General features: G+C 39.4%; 1 protein-coding gene across 4 annotated transcripts; it reads right to left on the bottom strand.

Annotated features, from left to right (window-relative positions):
- Positions 1 to 10338: 10338 nt before the first annotated feature.
- LOC116735821 (zinc finger protein 646-like) lies at positions 10339 to 24344 on the bottom strand. Of its 4 annotated transcripts, none has more exons than XM_032587952.1 (7): positions 24097 to 24344; positions 21274 to 21542; positions 19934 to 20180; positions 17985 to 18074; positions 15567 to 15755; positions 15314 to 15496; positions 10339 to 11763 (listed from the first exon to the last, which is right to left on the bottom strand). In XM_032587952.1, the coding sequence occupies exons 1-7, from the start codon at positions 24334 to 24336 to the stop codon at positions 11599 to 11601; spliced, it is 1383 nt and encodes a 460-aa protein (XP_032443843.1). In that variant the 5' UTR covers positions 24337 to 24344; the 3' UTR covers positions 10339 to 11598. The 4 variants fall into 4 exon arrangements, with proteins under 4 accessions (XP_032443843.1, XP_032443847.1, XP_032443844.1 ...); XM_032587956.1 differs by having other exon boundaries at positions 15362 to 15496; XM_032587953.1 differs by having other exon boundaries at positions 15314 to 15493; positions 24097 to 24343.
- Positions 24345 to 26168: the final 1824 nt, after the last annotated feature.

The following is a 26168-nucleotide window of genomic DNA, read 5'->3' as shown; positions in this document are numbered from 1 at the left end:
GGCAGGTAGGTTCACACAAAGATAAAATGTTGCTTTTATTTGTTAAGAATAAAGTTACTTCGTTGCTACATATAACATATTCAATGATAATTAGCTGATTTTTTCCCCCATTTTTCTTCCCCTCTTTAGAAGAGCACGTGAGCAGCGTTTTCTGTGTGCTTGGGGGGAGGGGTGGAGACGCAGAGGTCAAAGGTTGGGGAGTGATGGGGTGAAGTGGGTGGGAGACAAACAGCCTGTTAATGCTGATGTATCCTCTGTTCTCTGTGATTCACTCTTGGAATGTGAGATCACCACATTCCAGATTAGGTTGTTCTCATCCCTCTGGTCAGCCTGTGCCTTTGAAGTGTTGCATGACAATATTAAATATTGTTTAGGTTTTGAACTCAGTTTTTCCCACTCCTGTTCCCGACATGTTCCACACTTCTTCCAGAGCCAATCACCAGCAACCGACGAGAGCACAGCTGTGTCACCCCGCTGGATGACTGGTGTTTTGGTTGGTTTAGCCGTAGCAGAGGTATGACTACTAAAATTAATTTACAATTTACAAAAAATGTTGGCAGCAGCCTTTAAAAATCCTAAACCACCAGGTTTGCCTCCGCCAGAGGCTTTCCATCAGGGAGACGCAGAGGAAGATGGCGAGCCAGGCTCAACCTTTGAATGATGAATGTCCTGCAAGTGAGAGAGAAAAAAACAATTGTCAATAAAAAAATTAATTAGAGCACAAGTTATTCTACTACTAACAGAAGGACTGGAGGATGTAATAAATTTATGCAAACCCATAAACAAATGTAATTTATTTCTATCCAAAATTTTTAACAATACAAACACGAATGGTCACAACACACACCTTAGTTTTTGTAAAGAATTTTGTGGAAATTCTGGAGATTGGATCATAGCAACAGTTAGCCATTTTAATAATGATTAAGAAAGTATTTAGCATATTTTTTTTATTAATCCCATATCTATGCATTATGTTTTTTTTATTGGTCTGATGTAATATTGTGATCTGAAGGGTTGTGTTTTCATTAACTGTGGCCAAAACAATTAGAATTAAGAGAATTAAAGGAAACACCAGTCAGTGTGGAATTAATCTACAAACCCATTCAATAAATCTGAATATCACTGAAATGTCCATTTAGTTCAGGAACTTGATCAACTTTATGTGTTAAACACATTATACAGATTAATTACAGAAATGAATATTTGAAAGCCTTTAAATCTGTTAACTGGAGATTTTTTACTTACATTTGATGAAACATTATATTTAAAAATAGAATATTACATCAGACCAGTGAAAAGACTACTTCATGTAATATCCAGTTAAAAGTTATAAACAGGCCTCTTCTGAACACATACTGTAATTTATTTTAAAATGACTGTGCATAATGTGTTCCATTCTGAGTGTAGTTACTGAAATTAACTTTTCAAAAATACTCTGATTGGTCAAATATGACTATAGATGCAGACTTATTTGATGTTTTTAGCACATTGTGACGCCTCTGGTCTAGGTGAAGACCTAACTTTCCTCAGACCAGACGTACTTCCTAAATAGAGAAAAAGAGATATGCACATTAAAATGCTAAAGAATTGTTTTAATGGAAACTTAAAAAGGAAGTAAACCACAATGATATTAAGACAAACCTCCATTCGCATTTTTCACTGAATTATTTTCAGACACAGAGTTTCTTTTGTGCTGCAGGTTTGAACAGTCTTGTGTAAATTCCTGTAGAGACAAACATGTTTAAAGACCTTTGGCCAGTCCATACTTACTTAAGTAAGTATGGCTGCTGCTGGACTAACGATCCGACGTCACAGAGCAGAGACGTCATTCCAGTTCACTTCCCCGTTTCTGGCAGTGTGGGAAACCACTGATGTAAAGATGGTGGTGTTCTACGTTGAATTAATTGTGATTATGAATGTGTAATCATCAGATTTCAGAAGCACCAGAAGTAACAAATGGACCTGATTTCTTACATTAGGCAAAACCAGGACCAACAGCTGACAACTCAGAACGTCCACTCACTGCATATATGTAGAATATATAAAATATTAAAAAACTCCACTTCATCAAACAAATGCATCTGTTTTTAAGCCATGAAGACAGATTATTGGCCTCCATTGTGCAAGATCCACTTTGTTATTTCAGTAAAGTAGAGTTCCTAGAGATAAACTCAGTTTTCTTAATGTTTCGAGTTCAACACTTGGAATATTTTAAAACAAAACATTTGCTTGATAAATTTAAAGATTTTTGGTATCTGGTCTATTTTTAAACCTGTAACACCCAAGACTATCTGGACTGCGTTCACACATATTATACACATTCTTTAAAATCACAATGTGAGATCTTCTTAAAGATACAAAACAAATGTTAAGTTGTGGCTCATTAGGCAACTAAATCAGATCCAGTTCAGGAACCACAGGTCCAATTTAAAGCCCTGGATCAATAAAATGCTGTGAAATGTCTGAAGTTTCATCAATTTTTCTCAAGTGTGGACTTATGAGAGGGTTTTATGTCAGTAATTGAAACATCTAAACATGCAGCATAAACATTACATTGTGATGTGGCAAACCTAATGTGAAGTATTTGACCTAAATATAAAACTATATAAAGAAAAATACTGAGGAAAACGGGGTAGAAAGTTACTTTGATACTTCATGCTATTTTTTTCTATATTAATCCAAATTTGATTGATAATTAATTTCCACAGTCCTTTTATACTGTCCTTTCAGGACAGTATAAAGGAACCTGTTTAAAAGAAAGCAAGGTACAGAAAGTTACTTCTTTAAAAAACCTGAAATGCTTCTATGCAAAATTTAGAAAAGCTAAGCAGAGTAGAACTGAAGCCGAAGCAACAGGAGATTTGTGATGAAAAAGATCGACAGTTTTTGTGCATCGCTATGTTTGGTAAATTAAGAAATATTTTACTCAGAAGTCATGCAAATCAGTGTACAAATTTTAGTTATTCTTCAATTCCAAAGACATAGGATGTACAGCAGATGGAGGTGAAAATAATGCTCTACACTTACTTCCTAAATGTACAAGATCAAAAGAAGTAAACAGAAATACTGCGAAGCTGCACATAACAGAACAGAACTGAAGTAAAAATACTCAGTAACTTTCCACCACTGCTGGTTTAAAGTGATTTCATCTTGAGCTTTTAGTTTTCATCACCAGATGAAGTTCTGAGGTCGTCCTAACTGAGAAATCGGTTTGATGGAAGCTGTGGTGGTGATCATCTGCTCGCATTTATGACATAAGATCATTTTCCCTGCTTTTCACAGATTTTAATTCCCCGTTTCTGGCAGTATGGGAAACTGCTGATGTAAAGATGGTCGTGTTCTACGTTGAACTACTTGTGATTATGAATGTGTAATCATCAGATTTCAGAAACTTGCCATGAACTGAAATGCGCTGGAGGAGTTTCCAAAAATTTAATACTAAAAACTAAAGTTAAACATCCTTTAAATTATCTGGAGGATAAAAATCTAAATAACTTCAGTTAGTTTCATCCAAAGTTATTAGCTTGTTAAAATTAAATGTTTTCACAAGTTTTTGAAAAACGGAAAAAAGTTAGTTAAGTTAAAGTATTTGTCATCTTTTTGTCAAAGTAAAAATTAAGTAAAACATCTTTAGTTTGTTTAACATTGTGATGTAGTTGCTTTCTGAAGTTAAATCATTGGTCAGAAATGCCTCGTTTGTAACGGAAATCCCTTTGATAATATTCATTTTTATTTCTATTTGTAACATTTAAGGTAATTCTGTCATGCAAAGGGGCAGATTATTAAACTTCCTACATGCTGCTCATTTGTTTTCACTCAATTTTTTTATATCTCTTTGGTCCATTTTTAATGTTTATCACAGATTTATAGCACATATTTCTACAGTGGTCAGGCCTTAAAAACAGCATGAAAAATCACAGACTATCAGTAAATAAATCATCAGGAACTACACTTTTCCTAACACATTAAACCTATGAAAATTAACGGTTACACCTCAGGCTGATAGCTCTGGCATCAGCCTGCAGGGTTAAATGTGAGGCAGTTACTGCTAAACGCCTTGCCTGGCCAGCTGCATATAAAAATTACAGATGTAATTTTCTCGTAAAAACCAAACAAAGAAGAAAACATCTGGAAAAATACCATTTTGTTCACTCTGGGGTTTTTTTTTAACCCAGAGTATTTAGTCAAGCCTGAAAATTCTATGTCATTCTTTTAGTATTTCTTTTGTCACTAAAATTGCTAGTAAATGTTGCTAGAAGAAACTTCAGGTGAAGTCCCAGCACCAAGGCGCATTAAAGCTCAATGCGAGCTGAACCTCACAGGGACGTCTTTAAACGATTTATGTTCAACTTTGGAGATGAGAAGTTTGGTCTCTTTCGAATTGTACAAAAGTAAACAAAGGAAAATAGAAGCAGGCTACCCAGCTAGCAGGTGGCTCTTACTTCCTGCGCTGACATCATGGAAACAGGATGTGTTCTCTGAGTTTTCAGCCATCATAAAAATTCACATTTCACCAGGGATTTACTGCTGCACAGAAAGAGAAACGGTTAGGTGCAAACACGGATTCAACACCCGAAACAAACAAGAAAACTCAAGTATTAGAAAAAATAAAAACAAACATAAAAACAACACATGCGTCCAAAGCAACCAGAGCTGACAAAATGGAAAAACACAAACCAGCTTTGTCCACAAATAATGTCACATTTTTTACTAAAGCACCGTTTTAGCTTGGCTTTGTTCTGTTTAATTAGTGAAGCATGTTACATAAAAATCAATTTACAACTTGCTGCAAATGTTAAATTAAATGGATGTTTTAAATTATCGCCCTCTTATGATGTAAAGATAGTGCCTGAATATTATCTGATTTGTAGATTTTTTTTCTTTAATTATGTGTTGCTGTTGTATTTTGTTTTTAATTCTACAACACCTGATGATTGAAAAAGTTTGTTGTGGCTGAGTGTGGCACATTTGATGATTAATTTCAATGTGCCACATTTCTTAGATTTCAAATAATCTGTCATATCCCACCAGGTTTAATGGAAAAATATTGTGTACCAAAATAAACGATTGTTTTTCTTTTTAAATAGGTTAGAAACATTGTAAGACACGCCTCCCTTGATTTATATGTTTAAGAATCCATTTAGAACGTTTTTCAAATGAATATTTCTTTTTCTTACATGACAATTTTGTGGTTTCATTTCTTCCCATTTTTACTCTAACTTTTTTGATGATGTTTTTGCTTGAAGCTGTTTTTGGTTTAGGTTTCAGTCACCATCTTGGGCCCAACGTGTTGCCAAGGTACGTTTCTGGCTAAATAAAGGTTCATTTGTTTGCTTACTTGTTTATTTATTTATTTATGTCTTAGCTGTTTATTAAAGTGCGCTTTCCCTGTGTAATAAACTACAAAACTAAAATAGAAAAGTAGTTGAATGATGATGGGAATAAAGTAGCATGAACTGGTCCTAGTACAAGTGCAGCAGAATAATAAGGACCCATACAGGATCTTTAAATAAAAGGAATGTGCTGTAGCTGTATAAACATGACACAATACGTTTAGAAGTAACATTTAATAATAAATATCCAAACTAAATATAAAAGAGAGAATATGAGATGCTATAAAAACTGCTCGCATAATTTTAATTAAAATCTAAATCAGGGTTATTTAGGATCTGGTTGTCCTCGTGCAGGTCGGTCACAAATTACACTGAAAACATGGCTGTTAGCACCGACATTAAGGACACTATCATGGATTTATCATTATTAAAACAACAACAACAACAACAAAAACAGAAGTTAACTGTTTGTGAGCCGGACTCACCGAACTTTTGGAGTTCTAAGCCCAGAAGCCCTCCTGCGGCGGACAGCAGACCGGAGGAGCTCAGCTCTGTGTTGCCACACAAAATGGAGCTAGACGCGCCGGCCAGCGAGGGGGAGGGGGCCGAACATTTTAGGAAACAAAGCACAAAAACATAAAGAATGCCATTAAAAGAACAAAAAGATTGTTTGATTTCAAGAAAACGTGTTGGCGTCAAGAACACGTTCAAAAGTGGTAAACATATTTTTGTGGAGCTGCCGGTACAAAAATGTTAGTTTTCATCGTTGTGTATTGATAATTGAAAATATTCAACTTACCTTATGAACTAGATCGTTTGAAATGTCGAAAGGGGGTCGGGGGGGGGGGCATCTAGTTAGAGTAATTGTTGCGTAGAAACAAAAAGGGGAGGCGGAACTAAGAAACCTCCTAAAACTGCTTCATCAGGTCAACTACTTCGTTAAGAATCAGCTCGCTGATACAAAACAAAAACCCTTCCAACGTCGTCTCTATATGTCTGTCGGTAATTTAGCCATGTAGCTTACCCCAACATGTGGACGTCTCCAAAAGTCTCGTTGAAGCCATTTAAAACATCAAGATGCTGGGATTCTTTCTGTCCGGGTCCCTACCGCCACCTACAGGAGAACATGTACCATAACACCTGGGCCTGTGCTCCGGCCGAGGCCTCCAACCTGAATAAGCCGCTGAGGCCTTAAACATCTCCGGGTCAAACAAAACATTAACCATTCTACTTATCAGATAAACACCGTCCTGCCTGTTACTGGCTTAATTACCCCTATTACCTCTTTCAAATATAAATAGTAGAGTTCAATGGATAAAAAAAAAATTCTTAATAAGTTATAAACCTCAAATTGAGCATAATCTTGGAATTATCACAAAACATAACAGTGCAATAATCAAATATTTGTTTCCATATATTTTACACATTTTATAGAGCGCAAATTAAGGGAATTCATAACTAATTAAGACGTTTCCGTCTATTAAACTCAGAAAGTCACTGAATGTCGATCTTTTGTTCCATTTGACTGATTATCAGCCGTCAGAAACAACTTATAAGTATGTTTACTGCGGATATGTTAACGAAAAATGACCCCGTTTGAAGCCTAAACTGGATGCACAGCGGCCCTGAGACGGGCCCGTGAAGTCATAAAAAATAGGCGCAACGAAGCCACGTATCGAAATGGGAAACATTTTTTGATCAATAACTAGCGAAAGAACGGGGCCAACGCTCCGCCCACCGGCGACTAGAGTTTAATTCGCTGGGATCCGCGAAAGAGGCTCGCGCGACCAAAACCTTAACAACGTATAATCTGCGTGACAAAGGCGCGTGTTCCGCTGAAGGACTTTGCTTCCGATGCGCGCTCCCGACACGTGCACGCGGCGTTTTGGAACTTTTTTGGAAAAAGTGAGTCTAAATTAACAAAATAAGTCGACGTTAGACTCAGTGTTATTACGTCTTCTACAATCATTCATTCATTATTATTATTATTATTATTATTATTATTATTATTATTATTATTATTACTATTATTATTATTATTATTGTTGTTGTTGTTATTAATGTCGCATAAAGAAATAAAAATATACTGACGGACTATCCTCCCTAAGTAATGGCGTTTAGAATACATCTCCATGATAAACGGAAGTGAATTTTGTTGCAGACGTCACACCGCAACAGGCCTGTGTAACTGGCAGAAATATTTTTGAAGGTGTTTTCAGCAAACTGACTTTAGAGGTTATTGGGTTATACCGGATTTACAATTATTAAGTCATATTGGATCCAATGTGTCAGTGACTGTCTCCTGGCGTCATTCATATCAACCTGTTGAGAGAGAACTGAAAGGCTTCATGCTTGTTGTTTACATCCAGAAGTAAATGGTTGGGTTGTATTGCGTCACAGCCTGCAGTGAGAGCCACATCCCAGAAAATCTGAACGAATAAAGTTCATGAGCAGGTGGAGAAATGCTTCCTCTTTGATGCTTACCGTAATGTGCCAAACGTATCCAAGACACCTTCACACGAGAAGAAAGTTGAGAATTGAACCAGTGACCCTTTAGTTCTGGCATGAGTAACAAATCACTCTTTTACAGCAATGTCAACATCATATTCACTTTTAGACAAAGGTCCTCACTGCAAAGTTGGACAAATCCACCTGTAGTTATAGAGACCTTAGTTACTGTGAAACATGGTACAGTTATATATCATCATTCTGAAAATGATAATTTCCACAGTTCCCATCATCAGGCTATGATACTTGCATCTCTAATGAACAGTAAATCTGAGCTTTCACAGAGACCTGAATTGCTCATCTTAATCTTGAGGACAGGTAGAACTGAGAACGAAGCAGAAAAAAATCGTCCTTATGTATTTCTGATCAACAGTGAAAGCCGTTATGCAGTGACAGAAATGCATGTTCCCCTCCTTCCTTTAGGCTGCAAAACCCTCTGAAGCAGGTCAGCCATGTGCAGCAGAGTTGTTCTTATTGGAGGTTTACTGATCTGTAAAATAAGACTTTCAGCCTCATAAGGCGGAAGACACAAGTTGCCTGTTCAGTGAACTGAACTGTGTTTGGTGGGATGACAGTGGATTCAGTTGAGATTCAATAAACATGGGCTGAAAACATACTGGAAAACTGCAAAGAATAAAAGTCACCAGAGTCTGAATTATTATTATTATATTAAAATAAAAAATTTTCTGAAAGTTTGTTTCTTTATGTTTAGTTCAGATGAGTACCATGCAGGACACATGTGTTTCAGAGGACTGAGTCAGAAAGTGACTAATGGATGCCAAACCAGGTTCAAAGGTCAACATTTTGCTCTACTCCTAAATGTACAAGGAAAAACATATTAACTCATTATTTATTAAAAGTTATGCAACTATAGTTAAAGGTTTTGGTATTACACATGTTTTTGGAGTGTTTATGATTTTTGTAACGATTTACTTGAAGACGGTGGAGCAGTTTGGTATATGATTCATTACAGTCATTTCACTTTATTTCATAAAGCAATTTCTATCTAGCCATACTCTGTTAGAACAGGTGTTCTGATGAGACGCCTCGGATTAAAAGTACCTTTTGAAAAAAAAAAACATTTATGCAGGGATAAAACATACTTTCAGTAATCCTACACCTGTGTATTACAAGTTGTTGTTCTGATGTGAGAGATGTCTGGATTTTATTAGATGTAAGCAGAAAATCATAATTAACAGATCTAAAGGATTGAAAACAATCTGTGGAATTATTCTATGATGTTCCACTTAGTGAACTGAGTTTATGAAATAAACTTTCTATAAAATTCTGGTGAATTATGACTGTGTGTAAAAGTGCGTTAGATAATGTTAGAAATCTTCACAGTTGACTCCAACTTTAGAATGATCAGAAAATATTTTCTTTTATGTGGTAACCTTACCAAACCTGTTTGGTTTGGAAGTATTGGACCCAGAATTCTTCTGGTGCTCAGGACGCTCAGCACTGGTTTCATGATCTGAGCTCGACTCCATGGCAGTTATGTGACTGTCTTTGATACCCTGTGCTCCAATAAGTGCTTTACAAATTTGGTTATTACGGATGTTCAGTATGGCAACACATTTCAGATATATAATGCATTTCTTCGTTAGGGACACCTTTTCAAATTAGGAACTAATAAAAATGAGATGGCGAAAACACATTTTGGCTGCCCAGGGTGAATAATCTGCTTGTTCTAGAACTTCGCTGTCTTTCAGAAATCACTCACCGTAGTGTCTTTATCCTTGGATTTGAGCTTGAATTCTGCATTTTGCCAGTTAAACATCAGCAGCTGAGCTTTGATCGTCTGCCTTCATCTTATGGGATCTGCAGCATCAGAACCCCAGACCTAAAAATACTCAACATCCTGATTCAGGCTGGTTCTGTTCTGGGGACGACTGACAAAACTCTGGGATGATTATGATGATGCAGAGAAGGATTTTACAGGAAGTCAAAAATATTATGGACAACCCTGAGCATCCTCTTCACAAGACTGTCTAAGAAAAATAAGTGTCTTCAGTCAGAGGCTTCTTTGAATTCGCTGTAATACTGACCGCTACAGGAGATCCTTTCAGCCCACAGCGATCAACTACTATGAACTCCTTGAAGCAACTTGGGTTAATGTGGTTTACAGCATTTCATGTCCATTTGGGATCATTAAAGTATTTTTGCATTGAATTTAGCCTGTAGTTCATTTTATCCATTTCCGACATTGTTGCTTATATTCTGCTTCTGCCTCACTTGGCCCATGAACTCATTAAAGTCAACACTGCATCAGAAAAAAACATCAAATTTTATCCTTTTGCAAAGCAAATCTGACAGTGAAATTCAACCAGGCCCACTGTACTCTGGTCATATGCTACTAGAAGCCACAGAATGATGGAAGAAAAACTGACGATTCTTTTATAATCATTTCTAATGCACCCTTCATCCCTGTCAAAGAAACGGTAACCATAGACACAATGAGAACTGAGCGGCAGGAGAAGGCTTCAATCATTGCCTCTTGGTGATAATAATAAAACATTTTTATTTGTATAGCACTTTTCTAAATACTCAAAGACACTTTACAAGGAGAGAGAAAGCAACAATGAAAACATGTCAGGAATAAAAAGAGAAACAACTTTAAAAAGAGGAAAGACAATGACAGTAGAATTGTGGGTATTTCAACAACCGTCAAGTTAGCAAGATAAACTAACTACATGCTGGATCCATGAATGAATCGTTATTCAGATTCAACAGTTTACAAAATACTCTAAAGTTAACGTAAGTCAATTGTGATTGGCTGCTTACTGAGACCTAGTTATTATTCCATCCTGGGAATAGTGAGACGCACGCATGATTTTATTAAAACAAAATTATTCTTACTTTATTTTTTTTATAAATACAAAGACTAACTTTGAAGTCGAAAAGTGGGTTTGGCTGTGTTGCTGAGCTCAGTCTTGGTCGGTTCTGCCGAGGGCTCGCTGGGTCTGCATCAGGAGCCGACCTCCGTCTCTCACTGCAGAGGCTGCAGGCCGACGGCGCTGAACCCTGTAACAGTCAGGTCGGGACACAGAGGTCATTCCCAGTGCAGAAGTCTTCCGCTGCTCCTTTGTGCTTGGACATGACAGGCGAGTGCTGAGGGGCGACACCTCTGATGCACAATATACACAACACTCTCTTCCCAGCAGGTCAAAGGTTAGACGGGGGGGGGGGAAACGTTTTCCCCTTTTTTTCTTTTTGCAGAAACTGCATTCAACAAAGATACAGATATTGGACCGATGGAAATTTTTTTTGTAACATTTAACAACAACTTGGTTCTTGTTCCAGATTTGCAATTGGCTCCTGATTTTAAAAAAAGACTTTTTATTTTATTCAACATAAGGGCGAGGGTATGGGAGCACTATTCATAACGGGAAGGATAGATATTTTCATAACTATGGGGGACAGAAGGATGGGGGATAAATTCTTACCAACAGGGCGAGTCAGGGTGGAGACAGTTTAACTTCTATCCAGTACATGGCATAGATCATACATCAGGATCAAGGCAACACATTGTTTTCAACCTAACTACTCAGAAATCAATCTCAACTAGTTCTCAACAGTGCCCTTCCCCATTCCCACACACAGCATTCCAAAAAGAGAGGTTCGGAAAGCGGCGGGCCGTTCGGGAGTCCTCCATCCCGGATGTCGGATGCTGGATGAGAAAGGGGCAGGATGGAAGAAGAGGCTGTGTTGTTGGGTGGCCGAGGTGACGACAGGAAGTGCTTGGCTGTCAGGAGTCTCACTGATTGTAGAGGGAGCGCTGCTCCCAGGGCATGGACTGGATGGTCCGTGGCACAGGGGGAGGCTTGAGCGAGGGAGCGCCGTTCGGATGGAGAGAGTGGCCTATGGGGTTGATGGTGGGGAGGGGCCGCTGGGGGGCCAGGGAGAAAGTGTCCTGGTGCTTCTGCAGGGAAGGCAGGTTCAACAGGGAGGCGGAGGACAGCCAGAGAGAGGAGGGAGAAAAACCGAGGGAGAGAACATCAGTGTCAGCACAGAGGCTTTTAGAAAGATGAAGCACACTTAATGTTTTGGTGAAGCATTACTGTAGAAAATCTAAAGCACAACCCAGAAAATTATGAACATTAAAAAAAGAAAATCAATAAACTGGGTAAAATGACAGCTCAAACAGAAGACCAGGGCTGAAAGTGGCAATTATTTTAGTAATCGATTATTCTGACAATCGGATAAAAAATAATTATAATATTGAGCAGATTTTTCATTTATTTTATACAGTATTAGAAATACACTGAAATATAAATAAACAATTCTTTTTTTATATAAATCAGAAAACTGTCTAAACTGCAATTCCTTTAGTGAATAATTGATCATTTGTAGCAAAGTATCAGTATGAGGAGAGCTCAGCTCCTCCTGCTGAGCTGATCTGGTGATTCATTTTGGACAGATTATTAATTAGATAGAAAGGGATTTTTTTTTTGTTTGAATCACTTGAGGAGTTCTGAGTAGAACAGATTTGCAAACATTTTTTTTATCTTAAATGTAGAATGTATGTATTCTTGTAGAGTTTTAGTTTAATTACTGCTCTGAATATGTTGTTGTTTCAGTAATTGGCCTTTTTGCAGTCTGTATACCCCAGTAAACAATTCATTACTAAATTAGTTGACAACTATTTTAATATTCGATTTGTCACAATTAATTGTTTCAGGTCCAAAGAAGACAACTTAACAGCAACTTGGAGACAAATTTTCCTTTTCTGTTCACTTCAGTCATGCCACAAAAACTAAAGATTCTGTTGGTGTTTAATGTCACTTTAATGACTGTTTCAACAGATTTAATTTTCTGTACTGACCTAATGAGCGGGTGTGTGTGTATCAGAGGGGAAGCTTGTTTAATTATTAAGATATGAAAAAAGAAAGTTGGTTTTTTTTACTGAATTTTAGAAAAAAAAATCTCATCTGTAAACTCACATCAGTTCAGTGATTCACTACAAACAGCACAACCAGCAAGAGGACTAGCATTCCAGTATGAGTGAAATGTTTCTGATTGCGATGTGCAACAAACATGGCCGTAACGGCAGCTGTGACGGGACGAAAAGCAGACTGAATTAGCAGTACAGCCCCAGGTTAGTAGAATCAGAGAGAGGATCCACACACACACACGGTTTATATCCCAACAGAAAGAATCCCTGTGTCAGCTGAATTTCACTCTGTGTTTTCTTTGCAGGCCCTGTGTGTACTGGTGGGGAAACTACAAGCCCAGACGCAGAACCTCGGTCCAGACTCTGGTGAAGAGCTGACATGCTGTCTGACACTAAACGTTCCTTCACTGTGGCAGAAAAACCACAGATTAAATGTAGCAGCTACAACATCTGATTTCTTATGGGAAGGACGGCAGAGAGAGACATTTTTATAGTTGCAATAGGCAATCAAATGTGTGAAAGCAGTTACAGATACAGTTTCTCTCGACAACATTTTTAGCATTTAAATATGTATATATACAGTATATATATCAAAACATTTTTAAAATTTGCTTCAGTTAAAGTCAGAGTGAAAGCAAAATGTTTATTTGTATTCGGCCCTCGAGTCAACGCTTTAGTCACCCTTCCTTCCTTCCTTCCTTCCTTCTCCATCCATCCATCCATCCATCCATCCATCCATCCATCCATCCATCCATCCATCCATCCATCCATCCATCCATCCATCCATCCATCCATCCATCCATCCATCCATCCATCCATCCATCCATCCATCCATCCATCCATCCATCCATCCATCCATCCATCCATCCATCCATCCATCCATCCATCCATCCATCCATCCATCCATCCATCCATCCATCCATCCATCCATCCATCCATCCATCCATCCATCCATGTAAACAAGGTCTAAAACTGTCACAGATGGACAGACGTCATGTCTCCATGTCCAGATGAAGGACTGATGGAGCTCAGATGTTCTAGAATATAACCCTGGTTTAAACGTCTCCTGGGTTCCTTGGTCCTCATCAGGCTGGTTGTTCTCTAAAGAACCTCTGAGGACAGAAAAATGACGACATGTTCCTGATCCTTCCTGCACAGTCATCAGCAGCTACAACTCTGTGAAGAACCTTAGATAATATGAGCTTCATTTCATTTCCTTTGCAATCAATAAAGTATTTTTCAGACTCATAAAGGAAGTTAGTTGTACTGCATTTCATTTTAGGCTAAAAGAGTAAATGAGGCTGAATACAAATGAATGCCAAACTTTTACACTTAATATTTCTAAAGAACTGAGAACCATGTAGAACTTTCCCTCCACTTCACTGGGATACACTGGTGTGTGTTGGTCTGTCACACAAAGTCAGAACAAAAGGTTCGTGGTAGTAAAATAATTTAAGGGGTATGGCTTCTGTTTGCAGTTAGTATTTTTTGTTTTTTACAGCAGCTCAAATTTTAAACTAGTTTTGAGTCTGATGTGTGCAGCAGGCAGCCGGATCACATCAGTACAACCAGGAATACTGTTAGACTGTCCAGAGCAACAATCGCAGACCAAACGCTGTTTGTAGAAAAGAAGCGGTCGCCATAGAAATGAATTTAAACTGAAGTATGTAACTTTAAAAAAAACTATATATATATATATATATATATACTGTATATATAGTAGTATATATACAGTATATATATATATATATATTTACATATTTGTTCAAACTGTCACCATGTTGTGAAAGTATGCTATGAGACACAATCAGTGAAAAGATGGATCCCCTCCACCCAGTGTTGAAGAAATGCACCAGTTTAAAACAACCAATCAGAGACAGATCGACAGCCAACCACTGCCATGGGACTGGCTGTCAATCACTTCATGTACGTGCTTCTCAACGTGCCAATGATGGAGAAACCACTTACTATTACAGGAAGGGTGATTGACAGCGCTAAGACCAGCCTCCTGGCTCTGATTGGCTGTTTCTAGTTAGCACCGGGGGAAGGCAGAGGAGCTTGATTTTTTTCAGATTGTCCCTCTCATATTAAACTATCAACAGGTTCAACAAATATGTAAAAAAGTATTTTCTATAAAAGTTACATGCTACAGCTTTAAGAAGGCAAAGCATGTATGATTATAGTTATTGAAATATACAGATCATCCCCCAAGCCAATCTAATTATTTCTAATCTTTGGTAGCTTGCTTTGGCTAACAACACATTTAGACAAGTTGAGTTCAGTTGAGCAGAAGTGCAATGGAAACTTGATAAGATTTCAAGGGAAATATTATTTAGAATTGGACTAAAGACTGAGAGCAATGGATATGATGAGCAGGTGTCTCTATGGTTACCAGCAATCAGCAGATGAGAGTTTTTGACAGAGTAAAGCTTGTAAATTCATGGTAAACATCAACAGAGAGGGAACCCTCCCCTCCCCACCACCACCACCACCCTAACGCTAATGTTAGTAGGCAGACTGGGAGAAGGCAGAGGCCAGCAGGGGCCAGCGGGGGCCAGGTGTGTGGGGACTCTCCTACCATGGGGTTGGCGCTCAGTCTAGTGTATCCCGAGTTCATCTCCTTTACCTCAGGCACCAGGGGCTGGAGCAGGGAGTAGGAGGAGGAGGGGGCGGCGCTGGGGGGGGGGACGTGCTTGTTGCTGGAGGAGCTCCTCATGCTCTGCTGGCTGCTCTGAGAGGACACGGAGCTGGGCCGGCCCTGCTGGGACACACAGCAACATCTCAGCGGGGGTCCTGCTCAGGAACCTGCAGACGGTCTGGCGGTCCCCTACCTGGTGAGGATCCGCCACCGGCTGGCTGGCCCCCGGCCCGCCCTGGGACATGGCTGCCACGCAGTGGGATGGGAGCGCCTCCTGCTGGCTGTGTGCTCCGTGCGGCGGCTGCATCATGGAGTTAGTGCTGTTGTTCTGATGCTGCTGGCGGCGCGGAGTGGCAGAGAAATTGGAGCGGCGACTGCCAGTCTGGATTGAAGACCAGCAAAGAAACAGAAGAGAGCAGAACTTTTATAAACCTCCGTCGCTCCCAGCCAGTAGAGAGTTCATGCAGGCAGATCACAGTGAGAGTTCAGGGGAAGTGAATGATGAAGGTGATTGTTCTGTCACTCAGATTCTTTTACTCTCCCGTTTCTTTCCCTCCTGCATATCAGACTGGTCTCCTAGCAGGGCCCTGATTACCTTAACCCACTGATATGAGATGGTGTTGTCAAAATGCACACACACACAAACAGCACCACACACACAGACACTTACTAACTCTGCAGTTAAACCTCAGGCTTTAACAAAAACCGCAATGGGGTTGAGAGTTGGGAAGCTTTGGTTTCAGGTTCTGCTCGGCCCCGTTAGTGATGCAGTCATTAAGACAGCCTGGTGACCTTTGACCCTCCCAGCCCAAAGCTGGCCACCCCTGCGCTAAGATCACCTTCATTTCTATTTTCTGTAACCATAGAAACTGCCTAGAATGGTCATTCCTGCCACACTGATGAGGTTAGGATGGAGGCTGACATTATGAAGCTCACTCCTCCAGTTTACGCCTGATCTAGTGGCTGCAGCTATTGATTATTTTACTAAGCAATTATTCTGATGATTAATCCAATAACAATTGGTGCTTTCTGCACATTTTCTATTTAATCACTTAAGATCATTTTATATAATACTAGAAACAGATCAAAAGAAAAGGAATTAAATCAGAACATAAATATTTTATTGCCTAAAATTGAATCACATTCCTTTAGTGAGCGACTGATCATCTGTAGCAAAGGAAGAATCTGCTGCTAAAAATCCTTCTGACATCAACATGAGAAACGTTCAGTGCTTTCTGCAGGACTGGCCTGAGGTTGATTTATTGAATTAACTGATTAATAATTGGATATCAAAAGGTGCTTAATAGGGGATTTGTTCAAACAGAATGTGAATCAGGTGAAGTTAAAACTGCCACTTGAGTTCTACGTAGAAAAACTGACAAAGATTTTTAATGTAGAATGCAAAATGTATTTTTCATTTTTTGCACAGTTCTGGATTCATTACTGCTGACTGTTGTTTTTTCAGCAAATGCCGTTTTTTTTTAGTCTGTATCTTCCAGTTAATGATTAATCGACGTAGTAATCAATTCTAAATGAATCAAAGCTGATTAATTAATCAAAATTGAATTATGTTTTAATTAATTAATTGTTTGATGGTAGCACTGTGGAGCTTCCAGCCTCCCAGCCGTTCTGCTCCTGATGCTGCACGGACAGACTCTCATCACACCTCCAGCTGTTTAAGTTTCAGTGTTATTTCTGTTTTACACAAGTCTAAACTTTGTTTTAAGTAAAAGTATACAACATTAAAAAAATATTTTTCAGCTGTATGATAATTCGGACAGTTAGGGATGATTAGCTAATGACTATGTCTTTATGTGGATTACTTTTCACTAAATAAATGTTATCAGATTAAAGTTGTTTATTATTTGGTCTGAGATTATACTAATGCAAAACATGATGTTCTTATTTACAAACATCTTGACCTGAAAATGCACAGAATACTTTATACAGTCCTGGTTATTCCACCAAATATTTATCCTGAACTCTTCCTGAGTTCAAACATTAGTATTGTTGTTTCTAAATTGTTTTCTTTGCATTATTTGAGGTATGAAAGTTTTGCATCTTTTGTCGTTATTTTGACCGTTTCTCATTTTCTGCAAATAAATGCTACGTTTTTGCTTGGAATTTCGGAGACATGTTGTCAGTAGTTCATAGAATAAAAGAACAATGTTCATTTTACGCAAACATAGAACTATAAAGAGTGAAATCAGAGAACTGATCGTTTTGCACGGGGTCTCTTCATTTTTGTACAGCACCAAAACATCAGCTGAGAAAGAAAAGTCTAAATGTTTATGGATCTTTTATTTAATATGCAGTTTTATTTTCACTTCCAAAACAGCAGCTTAGATAAACATCATGTGTGAGATTGACATCACATCCTGTTGGTCCTGCCTGTGTGGGTCTCAGGTAGCTTTGTTCTAAGCTTAGCATCCCTGGCTTAAAGTGAAAGAGGAGTGAAGCCATCAGAGCAGGAAAGACAGAGTTCCATCACAAGGTGAATAAAATGTTTGTTGAACTCCAGTAAACGTTGGCCTTCCCTCACAGCTCCAAGTCTATCTGCTGACCTCTGACCTCTAACCTCTCACACATGCTCAGTCACGCTCACACCAACCTGGTTTTTGGCCGCGGCGCTGCAGCGGTGCTGGGCCAGGTCCAGCATGGTTCTGTAGCTCTTAAAGCAGGACGGGCAGTTGAACCGGTTCTTATGAACCAACCCCACACACACACACACACAAACAAACAAACAAAAACACACACACAGAAGTTTGGATTACTACACTTGTGCAGAAGATCTGCTGAGCTGTTGTCCAGTCTGTCAGTGAGTTTTAAAGCTGTCCCTGAACTGAGCCTGCTCTAACTCAGTCAGTGGGCCGGCAGCAGGAGGCTGCTGGAACTACAGCTGGGAGGCACAGAGTCCAGGAGAAACACACCATGTTACGTCCATACACACATGTAAAAAGAGAATCCTACTGCTACATGTGTTTCTGGCAATCAGATACATCAACATCCATACAGGCAGGCTTTCCTACTGTTGCTTTTCTCATCAAAAATGAGGATCTAAGTAGGCTTACAAATGTTTTCATTGGACTTCGTATCACATGGATCCATTACAGGGAGCCTGCTCGATTTCATCCTCTCCAAGAATTGTCCACAATTTTCTTCCTTTCACTAAACTTTCCATTAATGTTACTGGAACCTTTTACCTTTAGTGGCTACTCTTCTGGTGGACGGTGTCTGTCTGCTGGACAACTAACAGGTCAGCAGTCTTCCCATAATTAAATAAGCCATAAAATGAGCATGGCCAAATGAATTGGACTGAAATTCAATACAGTGTTTTTGTAGCCATAGCAACCACTTAAAGATCTTCTACCTCTCTCACCATGCTGCACCCACAACATTCGAATCAAACCAACATTACGTATTAAAAATCTCTTTTATTGCTCTGATGTAATCGTCTCATTCTCTGACAAAATCAAAATTGAATCTCATTTTATGCAAGCTAGAAACAGAAAGTGTGAACCAGTACAGTTTTACATTTGAACAACCAACAATCTGCTTACATTTTATTTATATTTGGTGTATATTATTTTTCTCTTATTTGTGCTTGTAGATAACATTTTGCTATATTTCTATGTTACTTTTGTATTTCTTATCTTTTCGCCTAGCATTCTTGCAGACAGCAAAGTACATTATTACAACATATTTACTGACCACAAATCACTGTGTGGAATCAATCTAAATAATATACGTTTCAGTGCCTGAGCCAGATCCCCAAAATAGAGTAACTTAACTATTTTCTCACTGAGATGCTCCTATAGTAGGCTGCTAAAGGGACTTTGACTCAAATCACCCTAGTTTACAAATCTTTCCTTCACAGTGAGAGAACCCCAGAGGGCATCACATGCTTAACCAGGCTATGACTTCAACTTCTACACTGATTTACTCTAGTCTGGAATTTGGAGAAAAAGTCTTATGTTCAGTTTTTGATTTGCAATTAGGTCATTTTTTCCCTCTGCAATTAATTAATTAAGTTAACTTCAGAAATCTTTTGGTTTCATCATTTCATATTTACATTCTCAACCAGGATCTTAAAATGACAGAGAATTCTACGGAGCCGAATCTTCAGATCTTTATGCAGAGAAACAATCTGGAAGCTTTTTTCCAGACTTGTTGACATTAAAAAGCAGAAACATTATATTCTTGAAAAACATTTTGGATTTCCAATTCATTACTGAGTGAAAGTAGAAGTTTTTTTTAAAGAAAAGGCTGATGGTAATTCCTAACAAAATGAACTCCATGTCATTTCTAAAGTCTATGTTTGTAAATAAAAGAGAGAAAATCCTCCTCTACACACAGTTTCTTAAAGAATGAATTAATCTTGTAATAATTTTCAAAAGGTATTTCAGTGAATGAATAAATAGGGGAAACAGCTGACTGACAGCATAGATCACAGCAGGTCTTCCTGCACTAGCATGTTTTCAACTGATTCTCCGCTCAGCCTGACGTCAGCACCGTTGCTCAACCCCCGGCCCGCAGCAGCGCAGCGGCCCAATGGCGTACCTGGTTGGAGGCAGCGGCGCTGCAGCGATGCTGGGCCAGCTCCAGCATGGTGCGGTAGCTTTTGCAGCAGGACGGACAGTCGAAGCGGTTGGGCCCGTCGTCGTGTATCCTCTGGTGGTTCCGTAGGTACCGCGCCAGGCGGAACGCCTTCCCACAGAGGTCGCACATGTAGCGTTTCTGACCGTGGATTCGCATGTGGTTGCGTAGCGACATGTAGTTGGTGTAGGGCTTGCTGCAGAAGTCGCACCTGAGGAGAAGCCGACAACATGTCAGAGCAAAACAAAACTCAGCATGTGGATAGAGGTGAACAGATCCACTTTCTTCACTTCCAATACCGATATCTGATGTTTAGTATCGGCCGATACTGATACCAATCTGATAACGAACAGTTGAATTGGCTTAAAACGTTTATTTTTTCAAACACACATATAGGCTACATTCACACTGCAGGCTTTGTGCTCTATTCTGATTTTCTGTGAAATCCACATTTCTTTGCATGGTCGTTCACATTTCCAAATATGTGCAACTCGTAAGTAAACAGCAATCAATCTGAAAGTGTCCCACAAGCACAGCAGAGGGCGCAGTAACGTTACACGTAGCAAGCATGCTCAGTGTTTGTGGAAGTGAACATGGATGCTAATGGTGGAGCGCATTGTGATTTTAAAACACATCAACGACTTCATCCTTATTATTGTCCACCATAACAAGTTGTTGTTTTTCTGTGTTTCAGGACGCAGGATAGTGACGTGTATTGAGTATCAATGACGTTCAGGCCGGATGAATGCGACCTGGCCGTACAGACACAGGGCACATTGGAAAAGATCAGAACTGTATTAGACTCAGGGTCCCATATCCCAGCAGCCTAAAAATCCGACCTGTGTTGTCCAGACTGTCGAGAAAAGATCAGATTCAGGTCGCATAAGAGCAACACAAAATGTAGGTCACTTCAGGTTGCAGTGTGAATGTAGCCATAAATGTACTGAATTAGAAATGTATGATAACTCTGCACCGCTACAGCTCACTGAAACACACCAACAGCTTCAGGGTCTCGGTCAAACATGGAAAAACAGCTTTCATTTGTTCAGCCAGTGCAATTAGAAGTAGAACAGCCAATGGAAATAAATAAGAAATAAACTGACAAAAACAACGGGTTGACTACGTCAGTCAAATGTAAAATAAACTGCAACAAACTTTCTTTCAAATGTTTCAGAAAGTGCAATTAGGAATCCTAAATGTAATCTGACCTTATGGATCACTTTGTCACCGATAATCTAGATTCTTTTTCAATATTGGAGATCAATACAGATATTAACATCTTGATACTGAAAGAGAGTTCTCACTTGAAGTCTCCAGTCTTGTGGGTGAGTTTGTGGTTGAGAAGAGAGCTGGCGTGTTTGTAGGCGCAGTTACACAGGTCGCAGACATACGGCCTCTCATCTGACTCCATGTCGTCCGACGCCGTCGTACTAGGCGGCGGGGGCGGAGGAGCGGGTACTCGGGACTCCATGGAGAGGCTGGAGCTAGAAAGTGACGCTGAGGAGAGACTGGAGCTAGAAAGGGCCGCAGAGGACGGAGGCAGCTGGTCACACCAACTGATGGTGGAACTTGGCTGTAGAAGAAAACAAACAGCAGAGGTGTTAGACTCAAAACAACATGGAGTCTAGTCAAAGTTTTCTTGACAGCACATTTGCAACAACCTCAGCTGACCCGACTGATTCACAATAGTTACAACATCGTAGATAGAGAAATGATAAAACAAGAAATAAATTTAAGTTTGATCAAATAATAATTACAAAATATATATATATATAATTGGCAGTAAAATACCAAGAAAAATAATATGAATAGAAACCAAAACATACTTAATTTCAGTTGCAGCAACTTCCCAAAAAACTAAAATCAATTAAGTATTTTTTCCCTTTTTTAAAACCGGTGTTGAAGGTCAGGGAAAAGAGAAAAGATGCAGGGTAACTGGGGCTCAAAGGGAGCAGCAGAGGTCTGGCAGTCTAAAAGATGTGGGTTCAAATCCAGCTTCCTCCTGCCGCACTGCCTTGAAGCCAGGCAGTCTCTGATCTGAGCTCTGCAGCAGGGTTAACCTGCCTGAGTGCTCTGTGACCACAAAACCTCCTGAGAAATTCAAACCGTTCACCAAATAAAGAGAAAAACATTTACTGAAAATGTTTTTCCCGTCCTCAGCAGCAGACATGCTAAAGGTGCAAGCTGCCACGACGATGCAAACAATTCCTGACAGCCAATCAGGGCAAAACCTGGAACGTTCACAAACCTGGACAGATAAAGATTCATTTGATACATTTCCCAGCGCCTGTCATTTTAAAGCGGTGGTAAAGCAGCTCTTTCTACACACACACAGTGTGAACCAATGGACAGATAAAGAAGTGAGTTTCTGACTGGAAGTTTAAATGTGCAGAACTGTGATGAATTTGTTTTAAAAGACATTGAAATCCTGCTTACCTACACCATAGCAATTCCCACAGCTATCTCTCTCTCACGCACACAGAGTATGAATGAATGATTTAGTAATCTAACATTAATCAGAGTCTTTTCTTTACAGATGCTCCTGTTATCTATTTTTGAATGGATCTTGTAGAACAAAAATGCATAAAACAACATAGTGCACTTCTGTATTAGTTAGGGAGGTTCAACTGAACCTACAGGGAGACATACTGTAAAAACGTAGTTGGCTTTTATCTGTACAGACGCCTCTGTCCAACACTCAGATGGATTTTAGATTATCTGATGAAGTGTGCTGCTATCTAACCTCTATATGTTGTATTAAATTACGTCAATGATAAGCAGGAAGGTAACATCGATGTGCAGCTGAACGCAAGACAGAAAGCAATTAACAGACCTACCAAAGTGACAGCTTGTAACTTCGCCAACATTAAAACTGATAAAATGTCATAATTCAGTTGTGGATGTGTGGCCCTACACACCGTCAGCAGGCTGCTGAGCACCGCACAGGTTGGGTGGAGCGCCAGATGTTCACAGTGTAACATATATTAATATGCTTTGTTGTTGCTTTTCACTTCTAGTTACTCTGCATAGATGCACTGAACTGGTTCTGCTCTGCAGTCCGTTACACAGCGCAGATCAAATCAGAGTGATATCATTCTACAGCACAAATACACATCAAACTGTTATCCAATATAAATGTGATTTAAAGAAATTACAACTTCCAGAAGAAAATTTCAGATGTATTTGTTTTGAGATATAATAAACATTTCTCTGATGAGCAGAACTCCACTTCAACAAATGTGAAATATCCGTTTCAGGGACTCATTGGTGGATTACTAGTGAACTGTAGACCAAGCTGCGGTAAATGCAGAAGCCATAATAACCATCATGTGCAGTGGTGGCTTAATTAGAAGAGGATCCCCAAATCAAATACTGCTCCCGCCTCAACAGAACCTAGGGCCGGCCCTGGGTCTCAGCGTGCCCCTGCTTTCTGTGGGCAGACTCCCGTCATGAATGAACCACAGTCTGGCATCACAAAGGGGGCTTTGAAGCATTCTCCGCGGGTCGTCTTCCGCTAACGTTTCCTGCCGAGCAGCCTGGTCGTGTTTACTCTGCGCTAACAATATTCCAGAGCTCAGCAGAAACCTCAGTCTGACAACTGAGCTGTTAAAATGCACTTCAACACAGGACTTAACCAAGGGACCATACTGCCTTGCTGTACACAGTTAACGGTACATCTTTATACTATGGGAAACCTGCATCCGAAATTAGCTTCAACTATGCTAAGAGTCCTTGTGATGCGTTATGTCAATTCTATCGCCATTTTTTATCTTTCACAGCACAGCTACGGCGTCGCGCTTCGGGCTGCTCATACATATCCATCACACAGATTGTAAAAGAGTGGAGAAAACGGCTAGCCTGCTTGTTAGCCGAGAGCAGCTAATGGTCAAACTAGGCCAGGAGGCGCTCAGCATGACGGTTGCTAGGTTAGCCGGATGCTCACAAGGCTCTAGCATTACATGTACAGTTGCACCAACGAATAGCCAAATGCAGTGCAGACTGCATTCCAGAAACCTAAGGAGGTGTGATAACAAATGCTTCAGTCACTAGTTGGCGAACAGAGTGAGCTGTATGTTTGTGGCTGGGGTTCGCTAGCTAATGGTGGTGGGAACAACTGGCTTTCTTACTCCGGAATCGTTCGGGTCCTTTTTCCAGAACAATTGAGAGCAGTGGCCGAAGGACTCTGTCGACGAAACGTAGTTCACTCCATTTCTGTCCTGAAAATCTCCATGTGTGCTGCCTGTGTTTGTCCTGGCGTACATCGTCGGTTTGGAAGATTTTTTTACTTTTCTTGCTGAAAAGAAACAGGGCCGCTTTGTTGGGCTCTTCTTCCGAAAAGCAAAATATTTCTTCTGTGAAATGAGCATTTTGGCGGCGGACACATCGAAATATTTCAAATTTTACTGCCATCTACAGGATTGGAGGATCACAACTCAGCCAGAAAACTCGAGGCCGATAAATGACTGGACATGTAATAACGTTATTCATGCTTCATTTTTTACACAAAACATTCTTGGATTATTAATCTAAATATGTTCTTCTCAAAAGCTTTGTTAGTAGTCCAGTGTTTGTTTTAATGTGAGACTTTGTGCAGCAAGTAAATGATGAATTTAATTTCTAACTATACTAAAATATAAATAATCTTACATATTTTTAAATTTTTTTTAAACAATCAATAAACTATAATTCTTCAACATCATGAAATCTTCTAAACTTTAATAGGTTTCTTCAAACTAAACTTCTTTCTTGTCTTACTTTTGAGGTAATTTGTCAGATGAAAGCAGTAGTCACAGAAAGAAGAACAACTGATTGAGAGTGTTATTCAGAAAGATGTAAAATGTCTTTTTTATTTAAACAAGCTAACATTTGGAATAGTATGAAAATTGATTTTAGAGATTTTAACTTCTGTGAACACTGATGCACATCAGTTCCCGTACGTAGCCTATGAATTTAATGCATGGACTAGTTTCTCAACATCACTCCTGGACAGGATCATTCTTACAACAGTCTAACATACTGGAAAGAAATACTTCACAGTTTCTCTGAGGGCTGTTTGGATATTGTGGTAAAGTATTCAAATGTTTTAGATGGTCTTTAAAGCATTGAATGGGAGAGAGGATTACTGGTCAGATATGAATCACGTAGACCCCTCAGGTCATCTGAGACAAGTGAGCAGAAACTGCATTTAGTTTCTATCCTGCTCCATTTGACAACATGCTCTCTGAAAACCTGAGATGGGAAGAAACAGTTGGTCCGTTTAAATCAGAAAAGGAAGCATTAGTGTTTACTGCAATTATTCCATCGTTTTGTGTTTTCAGTGAAAAGCTGAAACCAGACATGTACAAAATCAAAAGTTTACATCCAGTATAATTACTATCTCTTCAAACAATGAAGGAAACCCCAGATCGTGATGTCATCATGGCTTGGGGAACTTCTGATAGGTTAACTGACACATTTGAGTTAACTGCAGGTTCCCCTGTGGATGTGTAAGGCCAAATCTGGAGCACACTGGTTCCTAGTGTGGCAGCATGGGAAGGTAATGCAATCAACCAAGATATCAGGAAGATAATTACAGAGTTGCAGAGATCTGGTTCATCCTGGGGAGCAATTTACCGATGCTTGAAGGTACCGAGTTTATGTGCTCAAACAACTATATGTTCAGTGTCCCAGAGGGGAACAGGTTCTGGTCCAAAATGTGAGGCGTTACACCAGAACAAAAGCCAAAGCTGTTGTGAAGATGCTGCAGACTGATTATTCCCAGTGAAACCCATGTTGTCCTGTCAACATGGGTTGAAAAGCTGCTCTGGAAGGAAAAAGTTTTTATTTCAAAAGAAACATAAATAAGCCAGACTGCAGTTTGCAGATGCACACACCTTCACTTTTGGAGGCATGTCCTGTATTGTCTCTGTGGTGCATTAAGAGTTTTTAATCTGTCTGACATCTATTCCTTTGTTTTCCTGTAAAGCACTCTGAATTATCCTGTGTATGATTGGAGCCAAACAAATAAACATGCCTTGCACTAAAGGTTTGTCTTTTTAAAAGCCTAACCTTTCAAGTCTATCACCATCTAGATGTCCTATGAATAAAACAAGGGACAGTGTCTTCTAAATATGGCATCTTTTCATGTTATGTCTCTGATTACATGCAGAACGTTGAGGAATTGTGTAGTGTTAACTGGATATGGCTAAAGTCTAACTCT

This window comes from Xiphophorus hellerii, chromosome 16 (genome assembly GCF_003331165.1).
Source record: "Xiphophorus hellerii strain 12219 chromosome 16, Xiphophorus_hellerii-4.1, whole genome shotgun sequence".
NCBI lineage: Eukaryota > Metazoa > Chordata > Actinopteri > Cyprinodontiformes > Poeciliidae > Xiphophorus > Xiphophorus hellerii.
This window is presented reverse-complemented; position numbering and strand designations above follow the sequence as displayed.

Bases quoted from the DNA above. Each gene is read 5' to 3' on its own strand.
- LOC116735821 (XM_032587952.1), bottom strand. From the start codon at position 24,336: ATGCTCATTTCACAGAAGAAATATTTTGCTTTTCGGAAGAAGAGCCCA. The intron at 18,075-19,933 runs GTACGCCATTGG...TTGGTTCATAAG, and splicing joins GCGCCGCTGCCTCCAACCAG to AACCGGTTCAACTGCCCGTC. The intron at 15,756-17,984 runs GTTGGTGTGAGC...TCTTCAATCCAG, and splicing joins GCGCCGCGGCCAAAAACCAG to ACTGGCAGTCGCCGCTCCAA.